This window comes from Emydura macquarii, unplaced genomic scaffold, assembly GCF_026122565.2.
Source record: "Emydura macquarii macquarii isolate MOO-44397 ecotype Brisbane River unplaced genomic scaffold, CSIRO-AGI_Emac_v2 contig_3062, whole genome shotgun sequence".
NCBI lineage: Eukaryota > Metazoa > Chordata > Testudines > Chelidae > Emydura > Emydura macquarii.
Window position 1 is genome coordinate 4283151 of NW_027133199.1, and position 20271 is coordinate 4303421.

Below are 20271 nucleotides of genomic sequence, written 5' to 3' on the forward strand. Positions count from 1 at the left end.
CAAATGATTGAATGGACAGCTTTTGTCACCCAAACATTCTCCCACCACAGGCAGAAATCATGAAATGGGTGTACACTGATGCAGGTTAGCCTCTCCCTACAGGGTTATGCTTGGCCCAGAATTCCTTCATTAAAACAGCCATATTTCATGGCATATATTCTAACTAAAAGAAAAAAGCAATCTATCAGTGCTAGAGACATAGCAGGTAGAACCTCTGTAATGAACCTCCTCTTGAACTGTAGTCTGCTATTGGTGTTAATCTCTAAATCAATCTATTTGCTAAAGATATCTTTACATTTAATTTACAAGATTAGTTCCTAACCATCAGTATTTAAGACTGAAAGTAAAATCCTTAGAATGGATTAATTCTTTCCATCACAGCTCAGTGATAAGTCTAAGAACAGTGAGAATCTGAAGATCTGTTTTCACTACAAAATGGTATGTATCAGCTGTTTTTAAAAATTATATGAGCTATATCAATTTTGCCCCCAAATGGGAATGGGTATGCCAATGGCAAGCATGGCTTCTCAGAGAGTCAAGCTGACACTGAGGAAGGTGAGTTTGAGCTCAGCAAGACACATGTTCAGTGGTACATTTTTCCCCTGTGGAGCCAAGGAATATCCTAGATTTGGAGGCTGAACTCCCTGTCTCTTCCTCCCCTTTTCCAAGCCCTCTGACATAAGAGGAGCATTCACAGCAGGGTCCCTCCTTATGTCTCCTAGCCTTCTTCCCCCACCCATGGGTTTTGATGCAGGAGGTTTTGGTAAACCCCCCACCAATCCCTTTACTTCTCCTTTTTGATATCCTATATGTACGATGAAAACTAACACATTCAAAATACAGCTATAATTGTTAACAAATGAGTGGTTTAGAATACCTCTCTCATTCATGAATATAGTGTTGCTACCAAACAGTAATTAAATATATATCAAGAATATGCAATTAACTCTACTAAATTCACTATTAAAATTTACTTTGAAAATTTTAAAGAATTAGGATAATACATAGAATTAAAACTAATAATGAAATGCAACAACTGTAAAAAGTGCTGTATGTTAGCAAAGGATGCTATTGTAGTTCTCTATCTAACCAAAAATCAGTTAGTGGAATTGCGAGCTTCTTTACATAGCCTTATCAATAATACTTGACTACAAACTGAATGTACCACTACCAGCAAGAAGGTAATTCAATTCCTAATCCCACTAAATAATAACTGGCCTGTACTGAAACTTCCAGAAATTGTGAAACAGTGATGTTTTATGATATGGATACCTGAACAGTAGGGATTGGACCATCAACACATTTCTCTAAAGTGGGGCTAAGGAGCAGCCATCAGATAATGGTCTGTACTGACCTAGGACAGATGTGAACCGGTGACTTAGACATGAAAATATCTGCATCTTGTTAACATATGGATTTATCCAAAAACCTTGAGATTCACAGATTACACTCCTTGTAGTCTATATAGACACGATGGGCCGAATTCTCATCTGGGTAAATTAGAGACACTCCCTGAAGTCACGGGAGCTATGCCAATTTGCATCAACAAACTGTCCCTTGTCAATTTTTTTTCCACAATTATTTACTAAACCTGTGACAGTTCTTTTAACTTTTATCTTTTAATTACCTAATAATCTAATAATTATATGAAGTCTTAAGGGAAGAAGAATTGTGGAAAAACAAACCAGAGTTATGTACACTTTTAATAAAGATAGTACAGAGAGAATTTACTTTAACCATTAATGAAATTATGATTAGTGCTATAATATGTTTTATTTGATTAAAAGATCTGTGATTCAGATTCATTAACACAAGAGATCAATGACCAAAACAAATGGCTTTTTTGCAAAAACTGATTAAACATGCAGACAAAACAAATATAAAAATCAATAATCTGGGGAAATTAATCACAATGATCAGTATCAGCCCAATTAGAATTGTACTGTAACAAATATAAATGAATTACCTCGTCTTCGCCCATAACTCCTTGCTGCATGTAAACAAAGGACAAATTGTAAAATGTCAAAGAACTGTACCATGCCCATGTATAAAAATAGTTACGATATAAAGGACTGTGTGGGTAATTGATGAGTTGCACTAATCTGCATAAGAAATTGCTACTGAAGTACCAATATGTGATCTCATTAAAATAAAGCCATTTTTCAAATATTCTGCTGTTTTACTCTTCTGTTAGTTATGCACCAAATACTGCATATAAAAAAGTATGTTTTAAATTTGGATAATTTCTTTTTTAACTTTAAAATTATTTACATAATTCTGTCATTTTCTAATATGCCCTTGCAATCTTTATTATATTCTCTCTGTATTACATTTAATATAACATCTGTAATTTAGTTTCTGTCTTTCTCAGCTCTTTGCCTCAGACTATGATAGAATTTAAATAATGTACAAGATTTTGCTAATAAAGAGAAAATGTTGCTTTAAAGCGTGTAGTAAGAGTTAAACGAAGCAGAGAAACATCCTGGTCCATGGAACAGTTCGTACAGTCCTTTGCAGTGACAATACAAATGCTATAAGCCATGACCTTCCTTTTCCATGAAAAGAGCTAGCAGAAAATTAACCACAAGGTTTTGTTTTAAACAAAAGACTCCTTGTGGTACTAAACAAAATCAGAGAGTAAGTCACAAGAAATGACATTGTATTATAAACACTGCATAACACTTGCATAAAGCCCAGGCAACAAAGTCAAACATACTACCACTAAATCAAGATTTTCCTCATTTTTGAGCATTACAGGACTCAAGAGATTGTGCTAATGGTTACAATTCAGAAGACTCCATACAATACACTAACTATTTTTTAGCATTCTAGCATTTTAGCAAAAAAAGAAAACTACTGACGTGAAGAAAAGATTGATAAATAGTAAGTTACATGTAATTTATCTTTCAGTACTATACTTTTATAAAATATTTTTCAGTTCCTTCTTCCCAGATTTAATACTTGAGAAGGATTTATTTAATGACAAGACAGGAAGATATTAAAATGTTCTAACTGCTGTAATTATTTAAACAGAAAACATTCTCATGAGCTCTAATGTAGCAAGTGGACCTCTGTACCCATTCAGAGCTCCTTTGAGTTCATAAGAATGTTTACTTATCTTTTTTTACATATATATATGTATGTATATATATATATACATACACACACACACACACACCCCACCCCCCATTAAGTCAATTTTTAATATGATTGTAGGGCTGCGCTCGCACACACACACACACACATAATATAAAAATAGTATCTTGGCCTAATATATACTGATTAAGCCTTTTTGGCACAAACACTAATATTATCTCTGCTCTGTTCATCCAGTTCTGCTTCCCCTCTGTCATCCAAACCAGCTTAGCTGTGTTCTCAAATTTTCATATTGTTAAGACAACGTTTTTGCTTCTCATAAAAGACAATGTGATAGGACACTTACAAAATTTTTATGTTTATGTGCATGCTGAACTCTTGGAAACAGAAAACAAGAAGTAGAAAAATAATAACTATTATTTAAAAAACAATGCTGCAATTGCAAGGAAAATGGTGCACCTGCTAGGATATTTGACAGTCATATATTAAAAGTTACAATGATGTGCCAAAATACCCCAGAAAATCTGCAAGTACTTTGCCCAGCCATAGAAAACAAATCATGGCACTGACATGACACATTTGCTGCCATCACCTTGTTTCCTCTCCTTGTGTAGGTCTGCAACTAGGGTCCTTGATTTCAAAAGGGAAAACTTAAAAAAATTCAGGGAATGAGTTAGGGAAGTGGACTGGACTGAACAACTCAAGGATCTGAATGTGGAGGAGGCTTGGCATCACTAAGTCAAAGATGAAGAAGCTATCTGAAGCCTGCATCCCACGCAAGGGGAGAAATTTCATAGGGAAGGATTGCAGACCAAACTGGATGAGCAATTATATCTACCAGGTTACTAAGACAAAGCTGAAAGCTTATAAGGAATGGAAGATGAGATGAATCAGCAAGTAACGCTACCTCTTCAAGGTCAGAAAGCACAAGGATAAAGTGAGACCTGCCAAGAGCCAAGCAGAGTTGGAGCTTGCAAAGGAAATTAAAACCAATAGTAGAAAGGTTCTATAGCCATATAAATAAAGAAAAGAAGGATCGCTAAGTACCGAGGATGAGGTGAAGATTAACGATATCGAGGCATGACCCAACACCTAATACTTTGCCTCAGTTTTAATAAGGCTAATGAGGTGTTTAGGACTAATGGCAGGGTGGCTAATGGAAATGAGGATATGGAAGTAGAAATTACCACATCCAAGGTGAAAGTCAAATTCAAACAATTTAAGGGGACCAAATCAAGGGGCCTGGATAATCTCCTTCCAGGAATATTAAAGGAACTGGCACATGACATTACAAGCCCAATAGCAAGGATTTTTAATGAATCCATAAACTTGCAGTTTGTTCCCTGTGATTGGAGAATTTCTAATACATTACCTATTTTTAAGAAAGGGGGAAAAGTGACCTGGGAAACTACAGACCTGTTAGTTTGACCTCAGTTGCATGCAAGGTCTTGGAACCAATTTTGCCAGAGAAAGTAGTTAACGACAGGTAATTGGGATAAAATACAACATGGTTTTACAAAAAGTAGATCTTGCCAGACCAACCTGATCTCTTTCCTTAAGAAAATAACTGATTCTTTTTAGACAAAGGAAATGCAGCAGATCTAATCTACCTGGATTTCAGTAAGACATTTTGATACAGTTCCACATAGGAAATTATCAGTTAAATTGGAGAAGATGGGGATTAATATGAGAACTGAAAGGTGGATAAGGAACTGGTTAAAGGGGAGACCACAACAAAGGTTTTGAAAAGGTCTCTCACAGTATTCTTATCAGCAAGTTAAGGAAGTATGGGTTGGATGAATGGACTATAAAATGGATAGAGAACTGGCTAGAGCATAGGGCTCAACAAGTAGTGATCAATGGCTCCATGTCTAGCTGGCAGCTGGTCATAAGCGGAGCGCCCCAGGGGTTGGTCCTGGGGCCGGTTTTGTTCAACATCTTCATCAACGATCTGGAGGATGGGGTAGATTGCACCCTCAGCAAGTTTGCAGATGACACTAAGCTACGGGGAGTGGTAGATACCCTGGAAGGTAGGGATAGGATACAGAAGGACCTAAACAAACTGGAGGATTGGGCCAAAAGAAATCTGATGAGGTTCAACAAGGACAAGTGCAGAGTCCTGCACCTAGGACAGAAGAATCCCATGCACAGCTACAGACTGGGGACCGATGAGCTAGGCAGCAGTTCTGCAGAAAAGGACCTGGGGGTAACAGTGGACAAGAAGCTGGATATGAGTCAGCAGTGTGCCCTGGTTGCCAAGAAGGCTAATAGCATATTGGGCTGCATTAGTAGGAGCATTGCCAGCAGATCGCGGGAAGTGACCATTCCCCTCTATTCGGCATTAGTGAGGCCGCATTTGGAGTATTGTGTCCAGTTTTGGGCCCCCCACTACAAAAAGGATGTGGAGAAGTTGGAGAGAGTCCAGTGGAGGGCAACAAAAATGATTAGGGGGCTGGAGCACAAGACTTATGAAGAGAGGCTGAAGGAACTAGGCTTGTTCAGTCTACAGAAAAGAAGAATGAGGGGGGATTTGATAGCAGCCTTTAACTACCTGAAAGGGGGTTCCAGGGAGGATGGAGCTAGGCTGTTCTCAGTGGTGGCAGATGACAAAACTAGGAGCAACGGTCTCAAGTTGCAGGGGGGGAGGTCTAGGTTCGACATCAGGAAAAAGTTTTTCACTAGGAGGGTGGTGAAGCACTGGAATGGGTTACCTAGGGAGGTGGTGGAATCTCCATCTTTAGAGGTTTTTAAGCTGTGGCTTGACAAAACCCTCGCTGGGATTATTTAGCTTAGGTTAGTCCTGCTCTGAGCAGGAGGTTGGACTAGGTGACCTCCTGAGGTCCCTTCCAACTCTATGATTCTATGTCATACTGAAAGGTGAACTGTCAGGCTGGAGGAAGGTTACTAATGGAGTTCCTCAGGCATTGGTCTTTGGACCAATCTTATTTAACATTTTCATTCATGACCTTGACACAAAATGGGGGAGTTGCTAATAAAATTTGCAGATGACAGGAAGTTGGGAGGTATTGCCAATACAGAGAAGGGCCATATTATATCATACAAGAAGATCTGGATGATCTTGAAAACTGGAGTAATAGAAATGTGATGAAATTTAATAGTGTAAAGTCAATGTCATGCACTTAAGAGACTAACAACAAGATTTTTTGCTATAAACTGGGGACTGGAAGCGACGGAGGAGGAGAAAGACCTGGTGTGTTGGTTGATAGCAGGATGATTATGAGCAGCCAATGTGATGCACTCACGAAAAAGGCTAATGCAGTCCTAGGATACATCAGGCAGGTAGTTCCAGTAGAGACAAGGAAGCGTTTGCATCATTATAGAAGGCACTGGTAAGACCTCATCTGGAATACTATGTGCAGTTACGGTCTCCCACGTTTAAGAAAGATGAATTCAAACTGGAACAGAACAGAGAAGGGCTAGAGAGAAGGACCAGAGGAATGGAAAACCTGCCTTATGAGAGGAGACTCAAAGAGCTTGGCTTGTTTAGCCTAACCAAAAGAAGGCTGAGGGGAGATATGATTGCTCTATATAAATACATCAGAGGGATAAATACCAGGGAGGGAGAGGAATTATTTAAGTTAAGCTCCAATATTGACACCAGAACAAATGGAGATAAACTGGCCATCAACAAGTTTAGTCTTGAAATTAAACAAAGGTTTCTATCAGAGGAGTGAAGTGAAGTTCTGGAACAGCCTTTCAAGGGGAGCAGTGGATGTAAAAAAACTAACTGGCTTCAAGACTGAGCTTGGTAAGTTTATGGAGGGGATGGTATGGTATGATAAGATTTCCTACAACAGCATATGGCCCATCTGTAACTGCTAGTAGCAAATATCCCCAACAACTGGAGATGGGACACTAGACAGGGAGGGGTCTGAGTTACTCCAGAGAATTCTTTCCAAGGTGTCTGGCTGGGGAATCTTGCAGATATGCTCAGGGTCCGACTGATCGCCATATTTGGGGTTTTTTTGACCTTCCTCTGCAGCATGGGGCATGGGTCATTTGCAGGTTTAAACTAGTGTAAATAGTGCATTCTCTGTAACTTGAAGTCTTTAAATTTTGATTTGAGGATTTCAGTAACTCAGGCAGAGATTATGGGTCTATTTTGGGAATCGGTGGGTGAGGTTCTGTGGCCTGCAATGCACAGAAGGTCAGACTAGATGATCATGATGGTCCATTCTGGCCTTAAAGTCTATGACAGTCACATCCATGATCTTACTTATTTTGAAAAAATCGAGTATTTGACCGGGCAACTAGTAACACTTCTCTAAACTTATTTATGAAAGTCAGAAACACAATATGTATTTATGTGTATGAACATCTATAAACACAGGAGAGTCTTTTCCATGCAATAAGCTTGGAGTGCTGCAGAAGAAAGGATTCCTCTCCATTCATAGACCTGCTGAGCATCATAGCTCAACAGAAGAGAGATTACTCTTCTCCATGCCCCTACACACAGTTCACAAACTTTGGAAGACTATTTCTTGTATCCTTTCTTCTATCAAGCCAGGTGCCTTAAATTGCCAGCAGTTCAGCAATGTAGGATACGGAATGAATGAACACACACACACCTTAAAACATATTTAGAAGTTAGGCTAACTTAGCTTTTTTATACACAAAAATATCATGGTTTTAAAGCCCAATGTCTTGGGACATTCCAAGGCTAAAAACAATGTGTTGTGTGTACTACTGAAATTATTCCCCTTTCTATAGAAACAGGAGCTTTATACTAGCTCTCTAAAGTCCTTATTAGACCTTAAAACTTGTTACTGGTGCACGAATTAGCATTCCCATCATGCAGCTCAGACCAGTGTAATTTGAGGTGAAAGTGGAGGGGGCGGAAGGAGATGCATTTGTCAGGCTTGTTTGACTGTCACCAATAAAATGTATAAACACGGCTCTACAATTTATCACATCAATGTCTCCATCAGATCTGGCTTATGTATAATGTATATTATACACACAAATGTGTATTGCTCAGATACCATAAAATCAATAGTAATTCAATTATTTTGTCCTGGTTGACTAACAGAAGGAATTATTATTATACAAAGCTCAATTGCTATACTCAAAATGGGCTGTGGAATCTAGGATAGACTGCAGATAAAAATACTATTTGCAATTAATACTTTTCAAATTTGAATGGTCAAAGCAGTAGCAATCAAGTATATGAAGAGAAGTTTTTATTAATTGGTACTTTTGTTTAAAAAAGAAACACAATCCTATACATGTATGGAAAAGTATGGCTGGAATTTCCAAAGGAGTCTAAAGGGATTGGGTGCCCAATTCGCACTGACTTATTTTAGATTTGAGCATTTACCTCCCTAAAACGCCTTTGAAAAATTATATATTTATAAATTTTAAGGCCAGAATGAACCTTTATGATCATCTAGTCTTATGTCTTGCAGAACAGGCCATAGAATTTCACCCGGTAATTCCTATATTAGCTTCTGGCTGAACTAATGCATTTCTTTTAGAAACCTATCTATCCAAGACTTCAAGTGTCAGAGAATCCACCACTTCTCTTTGTAAGTTGTTACAATGGTTAGTTGCTCTGACTGTTAAAATCAGCCTATATTTGTAAAATATTCAATATATTGAAATTTGATAAGTTTATAACTACAGCTGGGTAAAATTTTGGGGCCAAACCTTTTTTACTGAAAGATGCAGACTCAGAGTGACTGAAATATTTTGTGAATTTTGTTGATTTTGGCACACAATTTTGGTCAAAATGAAAGAAAAATTTTCAACGTTTCCTAAAAATTTGATTTTTTTGGGTTAGTCAAGTGCCATTCCCAAATGCCACCCAATGCATCAATGGATGGAAGAAACTGATGTGGCCGGTGTTGAAAGGAGGATAGCCCCAGTGGCAAGGGAGGGAGATGCTTGCTAAGGGGCAATCGGTACCTCCTTCCCTGGGATTCTCTGGAACACAGTGGCCAGCTAGGGGGCAGGGGTGCTAATTGGCCAGCATTCCCCAGCTCCCATGATTTAGCCCAGCACAAGGCCCATGGGGAGCCTCTTTTGGCTGCATCCCAGCCTACCCATCCGAACTAAGAATGAGAACCTAGCCTGACAGATGCTGAGATTCTAGCTGATTAGGGGGTCAGAAAGGAATTATTTTTCCCATGGGGCAAATTGGCTGCACCCTCTGTTCCCCTTGCAGGAGGGAAAGATGCTAGGACCCACTCTGCTGCACCGTCTATCCCCCTTACAGGGAGCAAGGGTGCTAGGTCTCAGAAAGGTGAGTCCTGGGCAGGGTAGGATGAGGAGTTCCTACCCTGTGTTCTCGGTTATATAGTAAGGAGCCTTGTAACCCCTGTAACCAATTAAATGCTTGGTATAGGAGAGTACAGGTGATGGGTGGGTAGTGGGCCTCCCTTGTGTTAAAACTGAATCAAAGTTGAGGCCTGCCTCTTAATTCCATGCATGTGTCTGTCCTCATTTTGCTGCTGTGTCCACATCAACACCAAGGGAGATAGTGTAAGGGATATAAACCCAGGCCTCCCATGTCATGGGTGAGTACTCTAAACACTGAGCTAAAATTTATAGTGGCAGCTTTGCCGCCATCTCATCCAGTTTTGTGAATCTAGCCCCTCATTTCCTTTGCTATTATTAGAAGTGCCTGGAATGAAACAGTTTGTTTAACCTAAAATGAAATTTTTCCAAATATTTCCAGTCACCATAAATTTAAAAAGTTTTCAGTTATGGTTTGACACAAACCACAGTTTCCCCCCCCCTAAGAACAGCCGGTGAACCCAAAAACCAGTCATTTGCACAGTTCTACTTATAGCACTTTATATTTGATCTTTTGTTATTTGCTACACAAATGATTCCTTCTTCTATGAGGTAAAGTGGACAATTAAAGAAACTATGAAGATGCCACTTTTTAAAAGCATGTTACACTTTCCGAACGTTAAAAAGCTAATGTACTTTTTTATTGTTTCTGCTGTTTATTTACCTTTTTCACTTGAGTCAACTGGAACAATAAAAGCAGACTAGTCATTTCACTTTAAGTTTCTCTTCATAGGGGAATGTTTAAATTATTAAATTTAAAAAAAAAACATGTAAACTTTAAATATAAGGTTTAGTAGGTTTGTTACCAGACATTTAGAAATGAAGGTTATTTACTTGTAACTGGAGTTCTCTGAGAGAACCCTGCATATTCCCACTTATGGGTAACATGCCAACCACTGCAGCTTAATGGGAGAACCTTCCTCCAAGCAGTGTCTGTTAAAACACATATCCTGCCCCTCCAACCTGCTCTCAGAGCATCTTCAAAAGTTCTGTGGCCAAGCTTATGTAAGGTGGCGCTGTACTCTCCACTACCTCAGTCCCTTCCACCACTGACCCACAGAAACCAAGATAGGGGTAAGAGAAAGGGGTCGAGGGAAGGTGGGTGGGAAGTGTGAATATGCAGTCATCTCAAAGAACTCCAATTACAAGTAGGTAACCTTCAGTTCTTCGAGTGGTCCTACATATTACCACTTTAAGGGTAGTTTGACTAGTGGTGCTGAAACACTCTGGAGGAGGTAACAGAGTTCTAATTAAATTACAATCAAAACACTGCTTTACCAAATCTGGCATCTGCTCTTGAAATCAAATCCAAAGCATAATGTTTGGTAAATGTATGGACTAACTTCCAAATAGCAGTCTTACAGATTTCCCAATAGGAACATGTTTAAGATAAGCAAAAGATGCTGCCACTGCCTTGTGGAATGAGTACAGCCCTGTGCAGATACAAAATCTGTATCTGCATCTGAGCCACAATCTACAAAAATGATCTGCAGATATCCACATCTGCATATGTGGATATCCGCAAATTAGCAGGGCTTTAAATATAAAATTTGGATCTGCATCCATCCACAATCTGAAAAAATAGTCTAAGGATATCCGCGGATGTGGATATCTGAAGACATAAAGTGGGATATCTGCAGTTTTGCAGGGCTCTAGGAATGAGATCTAACAGCAGTAGGCACAGGGATTGTTGCTGACCTGTAACATTGAAGGATACATTGTTAAATCCATCTGGAAATAATCTGAGCAGATTCATATGTGTTACAATGTTTCTTAGCATAAGAAACAAATAACCTATAAGACTTCCTAAAATCTTTAGTTCTGTTTAAACAACATGCTTAAACTCTTCTAGCCTCTGAAGTGTGTAAAACAGATTCCCCTTTATTAGCATGCAGCTTTGGAAAAAACATGGGTAAATCAGTGGTCTGATGTGAAACTCTAATATTGTTTTTGGTAAAAACCTGCCATCAGGTGTAAGAACTACCTTGTCTTTATGAAAAATAGTAAACGGCAGATCTGCCATCAAGGCATGTAATTTGTTCACCCTTTTGACTCATGTTATAGGAACAACAAACATAGTTTTAATAGATAAAATAAGGAACACCCTGACAAGGGTTCAAAAAGCGACTTCATAACTCTAGCTAAAACCAAATTAAGATACCATGGTAGAAACAGATCTCTTAAGAGGAAATACAAGTTAGATAACCCCTTTGTAAACCTTTTAGCTGTATTATGCACAAATAATGATTTGTCATCAAAGCATGAAAAGCTGAGGAAGCCATTTAATGAGCTTTTAAAGAAGAATTATAGACCCTCAGACTGTAAATAGTTCAAAATGCTCCAATATACAGGGAACAGAAGCTGTAATTGGTGAGGCAGATTTGCCTTGCATCCAAGGAGCAAATCTAACCCATTTCAAGTAATAACCTTTCCTCATATATTGTTTTCTAGAATTAAGTAACACATTCTGAACCAACAGGAGTGTTCTAGATTAGACAAAGTCTGATAGTACAGGCTGTCAGATTCAGAGGCTGAGGATCCAGATGAAGAATCCTACCCTGTTGCTGTGACAACAGGCCTAGAGACAACAAAAAAAGGATGCAGACTCTCTCTGACTGCTGGAGCACATCCATCTACCACTGCTGCCTCAGTCAAGCTGAAGCAATCAGGATGACTATCACCTTCTCTTGTCTTATCTTCCCCATATCTTCTGAATTAATAGAAAGCATTCAGAAGGCTCTCCTCTCAATGCATTAGGAAAACATCCAAGATCAACTAACTGTCCTTTCCTGCTTTTGACCAAAAGAGAGACTTTTTGTCAAACTTGGTCACAATCAGGTCTAAGATGGGGCTGATCCTAGCTGGAGAAATCCTCATGTATCACCTGATCCTTTAGTTACTACTCATGCACCTGAGAATTGCCTCTGCTGAGCTCATCTGTGAGCACATTGCTCTCCCCTGCTAGATGCAGCGCCACTGGATAAACACTATTAAGAATGCACCAGTCCCATAGATTGCTATGTACTGAGGCAGTCAGAGATAAATGGGTGCCTCTTTATTTGTAGACATAGCACATTGCTATTGTACTGTTTGTCACTAACTGAACAGTTTTCCCCTTTACATGAAGAAGAAAAGATCTGACAGACAGATGAATGGCCCTTAATTCTAAAATGTTTATGTACAAAATACTTTTCTTGAGACACCAAGTGACCTTGAAGTATGAAAGAGTCCAGATGAGCTCCCCATCCATTGTTTGAAGCAACAGATGTTATCATGATGGACGGTAAGGAGGAGATTGAACAGGACCCCCATAAGAACACTAATTCAGTTTGTCCACCACATCAAAGAATCGAAGTGTCCTGATGCATGACAACTAACATGTGAAGACTGTCCAGGTTTGGCTTGTAAGTTTGAGCCAAACAATGTTACATTGCCTTACTCTGAGGGATGCAAACAGAATAACATAAGTAGTCACTGCCATAAGACCCATCAGACCCAAAAAGAAATCACTGCCTGAGTTCAATGAAAAATCTCTAAAATAGACTGTACTGTTTTGAAAAGTCTTTCCTCTTGGAGGAAAGCTCTTCCTACTACTGAGTCCATTATAGACGCTATAAACCAGATTTCCTGAGATGGGCATAGATTTGACTTTTCGATATTCAGAAAGAATCTTAAATCTGTAAGAAGGGAGGTCATAAACTGGATATAGCTTAGTAGATCTTTGCAGGAAGATGACTTCAGCAGCCAGTTGTCTAAATACGATTAAACAAATACCCTATCTTCTGAGATATACAGCTAATACAAAAAGGCACATTGTAAAAAGACTCTTAGCACCATACAACCATCAAATGGCAGGACCTTGTACTGAAAATGTCATTGTGCCCCCATACAATGGAAGTATTTCCGATGATTTAGCCGGATAGAAATACACATCTTTTAAATTGAGAGTAGTGAATGTGACCATGAGGCAATTATGGAGGCAAGGGTTAGCATTCCAAAATGCTTCCAAACAAACCATAAGCCCCCATCTTTTTTCTACATCAGGAAATATCGAATAAAACCTTTGACCCCACAAATACTTAGGTACTTCCTCCACAGCACCTATCAGAAGCAATTTCTTCTCTTTTGACAGAAGAATAATCACATGAGAAGATTCCCTAAAATGGAAGGATGGGGAAACTGAAATTTGCATAGGTCCTTTTCTATTATTTCTAAGACCCACTTATCCAATGTAATAAGCCCCCAATTGTTTATAAAATGGATTAGCCTGTCCTCAGATAAAGGGAGACAATTACCTTTGATCTTAATGTCAAATGTGAGGCCCTTTAGTCAGTGAAGAAGCAACAGAAAGACCAGATTGCTTTGATTTAATCCTGGATCTGAATGATTTCTTTTTATGTTGCGATTGCGAAGATGACATAGTCTGCTGATGTAGGTGACATCTCAGAAGAAAAATAAGTAGAAGACTGAGGATAAATCTGCCTCTAGTAACGCAAAGAAAGAGGTAGGAAGTCTCTTTCTAGGAAAAGAATAAAAACCAAGTGAACACCAGACCTGGTCTCTTAACTTTTCAGTAATTTGTCAGCTTTATTACCAAAAGAACCATCACCCTCAAAGAGAAGATGTTTATCTTTACATTTAGTATCCAGTCAATAAAGAAGAATTCAACCATGCATGCTTTCTCAAGGTAACAGCAGATGCCAAAGCCCTGGATGAAGAGGCAGGAACATCAAAAGAAGCCCTGAGAACATATTTTGCCCCATTTTGTTCCTCTGCCAATATTTCATTGACCAGTCTCCTCTGATCAACTGGTCACTTCTGCACAAACAAAGCCATTTTCTCCCACAAATGAAACCGGTAATGGACCATCACTGCCTGCTAATTAGACACCCTAATCCCGAGAGAAGAAAAAAAGAGAACCCCCACCCATCATCTGGAGTCAAAAGGGCTTGACCAGATCTAAATCTATTACTGGCTGCTGCAACCACTGGAGAATTTGATATAGGATGAATATGAAAATATTAAAACCTCTCATGGAGTATTTGACACAGCTTGTCTGATTTCTTAGAGGCAGGCTAACAAGAAGCAGGGGAAGCCCAAACAGCTGTAGCAGGTTACAAGAGACCATCCAGTTTGATAAAGACATTCTATTCCTGGAAGGAGCACCAAAAAATGTCAAATACTGGATGTGATGCCTTTCCACAACAACTGAAGGTAAGTTCAAAGTGGATACCATATGATCCACTACTTTATAGAATTGCAAAGTGTCCTCAGAAAGAGAGGACACAGAATCAACACCAACATGCTCATTGGGCAATAAATCAAGTTCAAATTCTGTATCCACCTGATCCTGCTTAAAAATAAAAAGAACTAACTCCCTCATCCTTTTCCTCAGAGAAAGTGTAAAGCGCCACCATCTGAGCTACAGATGAATCTGATGGAATTGGATCCAAAGATTCCTCAGCAGCTAGAGCCTTGTCAAAAAGAATGTCACTACTCCATCAATAAGGTGGATGATTCAAGAACTCTCACAGGGTAGCCCAATAAGGCCACTGAGCTCAGGAAGGCCAGTCTCTCCAATAGCTGGGATCTGAGAATGTGCCTATCCAATGAGGAGGCACAAGTTGTCCAAAAGATTGAGGAAAGCCAGAAGTCAGTGGCATAAATCTAATGATTCAGATCTTTTTAACTCTTTCTCCATCCTCTTCTAACTGTGGATCCAACCTGTAGGAGTCTTAGGAGGAGGCAAAGATGTATGTGGAGAAAGGCTTATAGTATCTTCCTCTCTACTCCTCTTTTCAGGTGAAGGAGATTCAGATCTCAGAACCAGTGAAGTCTCTCTCTCCAGCATCTGATTGTTCATGAGATCTGAGAGGGGAACAGTAACACTCATGTACCACCACAGTAATAGTTGTCTTTTGGATCTGCTGTGAGCCAGAGTAGGAATGGGCAATGATGCCAGTCTTAAAAGCTTAGGCATTACTGGATCTGGAGAGAGGCTCCACTCCATGACCCTGGAACATGAAGCCAATTGCAGAACTGATTTTGGTCTCAGAGTAGGAACAGTGGAAGACATATCCAGATTGGTTGGATCCAATAAATCTGACCCATGGAATCTCGCATTGCCAACAGTGGCTGTCTTCTCCCTTGCCTTCTTCTGAACCAACCGAGTCAGAACTGATGGTTTAATCATAGGGTCCTTCGCTACCAACTGAACTGGCAGTGCCCTCAAACACCTTACCAGCTTTAAAAGGAGGCTCTGATAAAAGAGAAACAGAAGCCTGAACCAGAACAGATCCCTGGAATGCTTTAGGCTCCTTACCCTTACTAGATGAGGCAATAAGAGCTGAAATGATCCTCAGTCTTTGGATCAGACAGCCTCCCAGAGCCTGACAGGTTCCTTAGTCCAGAGCACCTGCAGTCTCTTATGCCTCTCCTTATGCACTCTAGGTGTAGAAGTCTGACAAATAGAACACCAAGAAGGAGAACAACCTTCACCGAGGCACTCTGGTTATGTCTACACTGCATTTAAAAACCCACTGTTGGCCCATGCTGGGTGACTCATGCTCATGGGGCTCAGGTTAAGGGGCTGTTTAATTGGGGTATGCATGCTTGGGCTGGACCACAGAGGTCCACAGTTCAGGCTGAAGCCCGGGCCCAAACATTTACACCCAATTAAACAGCCCCTTAGTCTGAGCCCCGCAAGCCTGAGTCAGCTGGCACAGGCATATCCTTAAGGTACCCAATGTGGTCATTTGATGCTGGAAAGATGGCTGAACAGGATGAGCATCTATTAAATCCCAGATTTTTCTTCTTCTTTGGTTCCACTGTCACACGGATACAACAACTAACTATAACGACATACCCTAACTGAACTAACATTACAAGCTACCAACAATTATCTAAGTCACTAGTACAGGGGAAAAAACCCTCAGGTCTGAAGGTCAGGATGGTACTTCCATCTGGCACAAGTAGTTGGAAGGAACTGAGGTGGTAGAGAGTGCAGCATCTCCTTAAATAGTCATGCCCTTGGCACATTTGAAGATGCTGAGGAGAGGGGTAGGAGTGGGTGCACATGCACTCTTAAAAGGCGCTGCTTGGAGAAAGTTCTACTGTTGTACTGACCGGTGCAGCATATTACCCATAAATGGGAACATGCAGAGACACACAAAGGAGAACCTAGAATACCTGACAGAAGGCCCTTTTATTAAGAAGATCAAAATCAGTCAAAAAGCAATTTATGAAATCAGGCTTTCAAAGGATTTTTTTTAATAAGAGCAATAAGACTTACATATAATTGAAGCTTTTAAAGAATTATAGCTATTATGCTAACTGCTAACTTCCAAACAGCATTGGAGAACCAATTCTGATTCTATCGGAATCAACAGCAAAATTGCAATTGCTTTCATTGACAACAAGATCAGTCTCCAGATGTAGATTCTAGCTTGTACCTTTATTTATGACAAGGTTACTTTGTCTGAGTAGGCCAAAAGTATAAAGGTTTATTCTCCAAAGGTCACTGATCGGAGCAGAGAATCCATAAAATATACCATTACATAACAATGTCTTATTTGTCAAAATCTGAGGATATAGTGTCTGTACTGCTACACGGTCAATTTCATTTAAACAATAAGCAACTGCTTTTTCATCCACTATAGTTTTAAATCATCTTTAAAAGGACTGCACAGTACCCAAAGAGCCTGATTCTCCAGACATGCCCCATGTGTAATACTCACCTCTTCTGATGTAAAACACTACGAGATCAAAATACTCCACTCAGTTGGAATATTATACTGGAGAATTCTGATTTTGTAGCATTTTATACTTTTTTTGCATAGGTGCCAATGACTACCCAAGGTGCAAGACAATGGAGAAAAAAATCATGCCCAAGGACTAATCTTGATACAAGCCTTCTTACTACAATTACGTCTTCACCAGCAACGCTTTGACTTATAATCCTCCAGTGGCATCAACACATGTTATGTCTACATTTACGGCAGCATGTAAAATATATACATTGCACGCCCTCCAGCACAGGTATAAAAAGCACTGCCTCTCTGTCTATGTCGTTAAACAAGTAAAGACATGCCAAAATCTTAGGCTGTATACACTACACAGCTCTCTACATGCCCAAACAGTCCCCCCACCTCTATAGTGCTATTTTAGCAGTGTAGAGTCCTGCTGCCTCTTTGCTGTCAGAAACTTTCCCCACCTCAGATATAGGCTCTGTCAGCAGGGAGGCGGTGGGGACAGGCTCCAGAAATGGAGAGCTGCCAGACCCTTTCCATGCCACAGCAAAAGGCTTCAGCAGCAGGAAAAGGTTCTGGCAGGTGGAAAGCAGCAGAGAAAGTCTCCAAAATTTCTCTGCCACCAGCCCCTTTCCTTGCGTCAGTGAAAGACTCCAACAGCAGGGAAAGCCAATGCTTGAGCCTTTGCCTGCTGATTCTCCCCCCCCCAGAGCCTTTCACTACCTGCTTTTCACTGCTTTTTGTAGCTACACATTCCCTACATGCAGCCACCAGGGTAAACAAGGCCATAGTAGCAAAAATAGCTATATTGAATCTACACTACAACTTCCACTGTTGCCAGTTCTGGTGCAGTTGCACTAATGGAGAATTACATGTCTACATTTTTTTAGTGTCCGTAAGGTCTATATGTAAAAATTCTGATTTATTATTGCAATTACTAGCTCTGCCTCTTTCTGTAAGCATAAAAAACAACGTAATCAAAATTTATAACATTACAGAAGCATACCTCCATTGAGCAGGAGATGTTCATGAAGTTTTGACATATAGGAGAAGAAATATGAACATGACAATTTCAACATGGCTCAGGGAGAGTCAGATCTGTACTCAAAGTTACTTAGCTTTTATAATAATAGTTGTTCTTTGAGATGTTCTGTACATGTGGATTCAACTTATGGTGTGCTCTCTCGCCACCTCCCCCCAGGAGTTCGGAAGCTCCTATAAGATAAGTAACCATTCCTTCTTCGAGTTTCCTTTGCATGTGGTGTTTAACTAGCAGTTGGTTCAGGTGGTGACAACTAGGTGCTTATTTGAAAAAGACTGAAGAACTTCTCTTCCAACCTGAGTATCAGTTCCATATGCTGACATCAGAATATAACAGTTGGTAAATGTAGGCCCTGAGGACCATGTTGCTGAGCTACAAATTTCAAATACTGGAACCATACTGAAGCACACTGCTGAGGTAGCTTGGGCTTTAGTAGAACTAGCAGTCACTGGAATTGGAAGTTGTAGCTTATTAATAAGGTATGAAATCTTGACAGTCCACAATCTGTTTAGATAATTTTTGTGAGGGGATTGGACTAATCTTCGATACACTTCCATACATGATAAAAAGTCTAGGGGATCTCCAGAACAGTCTCATTCTATTAAGATAATACAAGAGACCTGTTCTGTTATCTAAGGTATGTAACTTTCCCTCATCAGAGATGAATGAGGCTTTGGAAAAAATACAGTTAATGTATATATTGACTAATATGAAAGTTAGAGTAACTGAGACTTCACCCTAAATTTATCTGCATAAAAACATATATGGGGGATTTGACATAAGTGCTTGGATCTCACTTACTTTGCACACAGAAGTGACTGCCACAAAAAGTGCATTTTTCATAATGAAGGGAGCAACCAAAATGAAAGAGGCTCAAATGGAGGTTCCATTCGTGAAGAAAGGACTAAGTTCAAGTTTCATGAAAGTGGTATCTCTCTTAGTGTGAAACATCTGCAATAGCCTCTTCAGAATCTTTGTGATGGTTCACTGGGAAAACACCAAGGAACCCTGAACAGGAGGATGAAAAGCCATAATTGCAGCTCAGTGAATTTTAAACTGAGCTAAATGACAGGCCTGATTTTAAAAGTAGTAGAGTCTAGAATGAATGGAATAGGATCAACAGGATTAAAAGTAGAGAATCAAGCTGCCTCACCTTCACCCATAAGAAAAAATGCTTCCACTTAGCTGTGTATGTTTTCCTGATTGAAGATTTTCTACGTTCCATGGGAATCTCCTGGACTTTGGCAGAATTCTCCCTATTTGTTGACATTAACTAGACAGTATCCATGCTGTCAGATGAAGAGATGTTTGGGCCAGATGTAGTATGCACCCATAATCTTGAGAGATTATGTCTATCAGGAGTGGGAGAGTTATGAACCAGTGACTGGAGAGATGCAGTAGTTCTGGATACCACAACTGGTGAGGCCATGATGGAGCCACTAGGATCATCTGAGCCCTGTCTTGTCTCACTTACATAGTACTCTGGGGATTCAGAGGAACATAGACTAATGCATAGACTAGATGATCTGACCATGGAATATGAAACGTGTCTGCTGAAGTACCTGACTGGCCTCCACAACAGCAAAACAAAGGACACTCTTTCTGCTCTCTGGTCGTGAAGAGATCTATTTGCAGAAACCTCTGTGTCCTGAAAACCATGCTAGTACTGCATCTTATAGAGACCATCATGAGCAGATGAATTCCTTTTGCTTAGCTGATCTGTCAAGGGTTCAATTCCCCTAGAAGATGTCAGATCTATATGGTGAAGAATGCACCATTCCCACAGAAAAATCACTCTTGACACAGGACTGATTTTGCTGCCATTTGCATGTTTAAGTAATACATTGCCATAGAACTGTCCATCAGCATGTGTACTGCTTGATGCTTTGAAAGAGGTAGAAACTATTTGCAAGCCTGGTGAATCACTCTCAGTTCTAGGATGTTTATGTGAGCTGACAAAGATGTCCACAGACCATGAATGTGGGTTTGGTTTAGATGTGCACTCCACCCCTTTCTAGATGTGTCAGCAACTAACGGTCTTGGTGGGTGATATCACAGTGAAAGGCAACC

General features: G+C 39.8%; 1 protein-coding gene across 4 annotated transcripts in view; it reads right to left on the reverse strand.

Annotated features, from left to right (window-relative positions):
* Nucleotides 1-20271, reverse strand: part of CPEB2 (cytoplasmic polyadenylation element binding protein 2) — a 96253-nt gene that overhangs the window by 42045 nt on the left and 33937 nt on the right. For 2 of the 4 annotated variants that reach the window (XM_067530288.1, XM_067530287.1), the window contains exon 5: nucleotides 1967-1990. The exons of the other annotated variants lie outside the window; for them this stretch is intronic. In XM_067530288.1, coding sequence (XP_067386389.1) covers nucleotides 1967-1990 — 24 coding nt within the window. The remainder of the gene's footprint in view (nucleotides 1-1966; nucleotides 1991-20271) is intronic. 4 annotated transcript variants of the gene reach the window in all.